The sequence below is a fragment of the Oratosquilla oratoria genome, chromosome 5, assembly GCF_046742065.1.
Source record: "Oratosquilla oratoria isolate Oo_2021 chromosome 5, ASM4674206v1, whole genome shotgun sequence".
In the NCBI taxonomy this organism is placed as follows: Eukaryota; Metazoa; Arthropoda; class Malacostraca; order Stomatopoda; family Squillidae; genus Oratosquilla; species Oratosquilla oratoria.
In genome coordinates this window covers 15,009,507-15,014,506 of record NC_134781.1, presented here as the reverse complement: position 1 = coordinate 15,014,506, position 5,000 = coordinate 15,009,507, and the positions used below count along the sequence as shown (strand labels likewise).

General features: G+C 39.5%; 1 protein-coding gene across 2 annotated transcripts in view; it reads right to left on the bottom strand.

Annotated features, from left to right (window-relative positions):
* The window catches only part of Khc (kinesin heavy chain), a 721,767-nt gene that overhangs the window by 122,087 nt on the left and 594,680 nt on the right, over nt 1-5,000 (bottom strand). For both annotated transcript variants that reach the window (XM_076184928.1, XM_076184929.1), the window contains one exon: nt 1,248-1,391. In XM_076184928.1, coding sequence (XP_076041043.1) covers nt 1,248-1,391 — 144 coding nt within the window. The remainder of the gene's footprint in view (nt 1-1,247; nt 1,392-5,000) is intronic.

Below are 5,000 nucleotides of genomic sequence, written 5' to 3'. Positions count from 1 at the left end.
CAACTTGAGTCAACGGACTCTTAATTAAAAAGATAAATTCAAGCGCGCGAGTATATGAATCTATTTTTTGGAAATATAAACAAACTCTGAGAGTTACTGTATAATTCGCAGTGATTGTGTGTTTGGGACGCGCAGTTTGGTGTGTGTTTTTTTGGTGTGTGTGTTTGTGTGTGTGTATAATATACACACACACACACACACACACACACACACACACACATATATATATATATATATATATATATATATATATATATATATATATATATTCGTGAAGAGCTGGGGTCCAGGAACAAATTTATTTTTCATTTTTATTCTGGTTTTTAAGAAAACACACAGTTCAAACGACAAGTCCAGTGTGTGCCATCTTCAAAGAAAAAAAAAAAAAGACACAAATGCGTATTGACAATATCATTGACTCAACGAAAAATGTTATTTTTTTTTTCTTAGTGACGCTCTTTTCCAAAACTGACAACAAACTCGATATACAAAAAATCTTATTCGAATTACCGTAAAACTGCAATTCAGGTAACGTAATATAATTTACCTAATCCCTCCCCTCCCCCCTTAAAAAAAAAATAATAATAATGGTGTTCCGACATGGAACCATTCTCATAGCTGACTGGCTTCCTCATGAGAAATCTTTATTCCATCGTTGACGTCAAGCACTAGACGACTTCAAACAAGTCCTGCCCACTTCTTCAAGGTGCAGGCTTCCCCTGATCTCTATTTGTCTTGAAAGAAGAAGAAGAAGGAGGAGAAGGAGGAGGAGAAGGAGAAGGAGAAGGAGGAGGAGGAGGAGGAGGAGGAGGAGGAAGAGAAGAAGAATTTTTTTTTTTCAAGAGACGCCCAATCCCTGCTACCGATAACTGATAATCTAATCCTCCATAAGAATATCAGTTAGATTAGTTAAAATGACGGCCTCGTTTGTTAGTATTGTCCGGCTTGTCCCTCCTAACTCTCCATTTTCTAACAAAACTCAATATACAACATTCATAAACTCCCTGTGCATTAAGGATGCAAAACGACTGAACACGAATATGGCAACACGAACAACGCAAAACCCCGTTTTCTATTACCATTCCCAACGATTCCATTACTGAAGCGACCCAGTTTAATGCCTTCCAGGTATAAAAAAAAAAATCTAAAAATATTCATACATCTTTGGGTTTTCAATGAATACTAACTCAAGATAAAAAATATATATTGAGAGATGAGAAAAGGAGACCTTGGCCTCAGGAACTTACTGGTGACGGCGATGTGGCGATTGTTCTTCCCGAGCTCGATGACTTCGAAGACTTCTTCGGGCGAAGACACGAATCGTTCGGTAGCTCCCTTGACGAAAGGCACCCGGTTCTTGTCCTCGTGCACCGACAGGTTCACCTTAGACACTGTAAAAGAATAAATAAATAAATAAATAAATAAATAAATAAACAAATAAATAAAAGATGAATAAAAAATACGTAAATAAATGAACAGAAAATAACAAATGAATAAATAATAATAAATGGATAGAAATAAATTAATATCTGATTACACATACATCATCTAATCATATCATGGGAAATTTGAGTTTGACTAGAAAAAATAATCAAACTTAACCACACAATATTATATATATATATATATATATATATATATATATATATATATATATATATATATATATATATATGTTTGTGTGTGTATGTATATATGGACACTGTAAAATGAAGATAAATAAACGAATAAATGGTTTGTACATTAATCAATCAATGTGTAATTATACATACATAATCTAATTATACCAAATGATAATTTTGATAAAATAAAAAGTGACTGCAAGATTAACTGCACAGAAAACAAAGGAAAAAATAATTCCCAACTCTCTGATTACATTGGAGTAGGACTTGGCTTTCAATGAGCATTTCGAACATTCTTCGTGTGATTTACAAGGTATAATAGTCTTTGAATAACTAATACACTGTGATCACTGCTGAACCATTTGCAAATCTGATTGTAAATTAGAGAAACAAAGAGGAAAGGTGAGCAGCATACACCAGGAAGCGCTGAGTAGCTGCAACCTAAATCAGGTAACAACAGTTACTGGTAGACCTCGGAGAAGAGTGCGGGACTCGAACCCATGACTAAGAGAACGCGCGAGTACAACTCCCTTCTGACTGCGCCACCAGGTCACAAAAGAAGCGAAGATTCCGCCCCAAAATAGGAAAGGCAGTCAAGAAATTTTGAAGACGACTTTGAGTTCATTCTCGAAGACGAGGCCACTTCGCCAATTCAAGACGCCGAACAAAGGCAACTTGAGGAGACGCCCGAAGAAACGCGTGAAATGCCTCGACGTCTTTGGTTATTCAGTGAACACTCACCGGCTGCGCCAGCCCCCGCTTCACAGGGGCTCGGCCCTCGGTCCTTATTCAATATCTACAACATGAAGGACAAATTTTTTTTTTTTTTCATTTTGTCTTTAGAAGACAATAACCAATTAGCGAGAAAAAACACGCTCTGTTGACAATATGTCACAATGTGCTTATTTCAGAAAATGAGGGAGTTTTGAAATTGTATTTTTTAATATATACGAGCCCCGGGCTGTGCCTTTTCCGGCTTCCGGGGGGGGGGGGGTTGGCTCAGCTTCGCCTTAACGGCCTTCGCCGGTTAAATGCTTTAGCACAACGCGATCACCATCATCATCATCATTATCACCATCACTACCATTATCACCATCATCATCACCCATGTAACATTTACGAATTTCGATTATTTCTACAAAATATTATCATTTTATATACTAATGATACCAAAACGGACAGAAAACGGAGCTTCGACGGACACGGGAAGTGTCTCCAGGAAGGAAAAGGATTTCGAAGTATGGCCTGTGAGAACGATGAGAGACGGTCTGTGCTGTGATGAAGGAAAACATGGACAGTTTGAACAACGGGGGGTGGGGGGTGGGTGGAGGAGGGAGGGGGGCTTTGGAGGGAGAGAGAGAGAGAGGGAGAGGGAGAAAGAGAGAAAGACGAACAGAAACAGGAAGCAAAGGCGAGAGAGTAGACGAGAAAGAGAAACATCCAAAGCAGACAACCTGATCTGAGTAGGCTTCATAAAGGTGGTATAGATGGTACATATGTTATACTGTAGACGGTATACTTAACAATTTCAGCTTTCAATTCCCCACAGTTTCGTTTGCCCCACATGTATCAGGTACCAACACTTAGTGGCTCTGCAAGACAGACATCGGAGGGAATCTTCTCCCTCTCTCCAGTCACGAAAGCCCGGGAACACCCTCATCTCCTTTTGGAAGTGGCAGCCCTGAGGGGCTTGCACTCGGTCTCTGAACCGGTAGCAAGTTTTCACCCTACCACCTCTGTAGTTCCTCCACCTTTTCACATCAAGAGAGCCGGCAACCGGTGACTGATCAGTTTCTTCTATTACTATAGGCTGGTGACACCAAGAGAAGGTTTCTTTTTTGATCTAGGTTTATCAGAGGGTCTGAGGACCGTCGCCAATCACTGTGGGGCTGCGGGTTTTCCACTTAGTAAAACTCGAGGGCACAGCTATCGTTATTATCAATACTATTATCAATATCATTATTATCATCAAACATTATCATTATTACTATTATTTGTATTAGTATCATTATCATTACTAAATTATCATTACTATTACTATTATTATTGCTGTTATCATTAGTAGTAGCAGTATCAACCATTACAGTCCTACGATTATTATCATATTATTACTATTTTCACTTCGGTTTCCTTTCTATGAAAAATCCAAGAAAACAAAATTACATTTTCTCTCAGGCTCATAAACATTACGAAGCTTATCTTAGTTCACGCGAACTGCACAGTACCAAGAGATAAAACAATAAATATTATAAATCCACGGAAGCTGGGACTTTATGGAATTGGGAAAAGTCTTAGGACAGGGTAGACAGGGAGGCACTGCGGGAGGTATTACAGATAAATGGGATAGGAGGAAAGCTGTTGAGAACAGTCAAGAGTTTTTTACGAGAGTAGTAGAGTCTGTATTAAAATTACAAATGGAAAGAGTGAGTGGTTTGAGGCAAAGGTGGGACTTCGTCAGGGATGTGTTATGTCGCCTTGGCTGTTCAATTGATACATGGATGGGGTGGTGCGAGAAGTAAACGCAAGGATAATGGGTTGGGGATTAGAGATAGTTAAAGAAAATGGAGAAAAATAGGAGATAAGCCAATTGTTATTTGCTGACGATACTGCGCTTGTTGTAGGATCAGAAGAGGAATTCAGAAAGTTAATGACAGAGTTTGGGAAGGTGTGCGGAAGAAGGTAGTTGAAGATAAATGTGGGTAAATGTACGGTGATGAGATGTACAAGGGGAGAAAGTGGTAGCAAATTGGATGCGAGTATTAAGGGAGAGAGACTGGAGGAAGTGGATAGCTTTAGATACTTTGGTGCGAATGTGGCGGGAAAGGGAAAAGTGAAGGTGGAGGTAGAATGTAGATTGAAAAAAGCAAATAAATGCTTTGGGGAACTAAAAAGTGTAATGAGAAATAAAAATTTGGGAATGGATGCTAAGAGGAGATTGTATGAAGGAGTAATTGGGCCAACAGCATTGTATGGGGCAGAAACATGGAATATAAGAGAGGAAGAGAGGAGTTTCAATGTGTTTGAGATGAAATGCCTGAGAAGTATGGCAGGAGTTGCTAGGTTGGATAAAATGAGAAACGAGGGGCATTGGGAAAGAGGTGAATGTCTGTTGAGGAACGAAGGGAGAAGACAGAATACAGGGGTGAGTGGAGAATGATTGTGTATGGATGATGCTGTGATGCATGGGAGTGGATGGGGATGGGGGTGAGGGAGTTATTGTGAATGATATTTTGACGCAGTCCGAAGGGATTTCTCCCCGTTTTCTCTTTTTCTGCACGAGGAGACGGAACGGAGGGCCGCTGATTAAATAAAGCGGCCTTGTTGTAGATGTGCTTTGTCTTACTACATTGTTTCTGACCCAGGGCAATGGGTGAGATG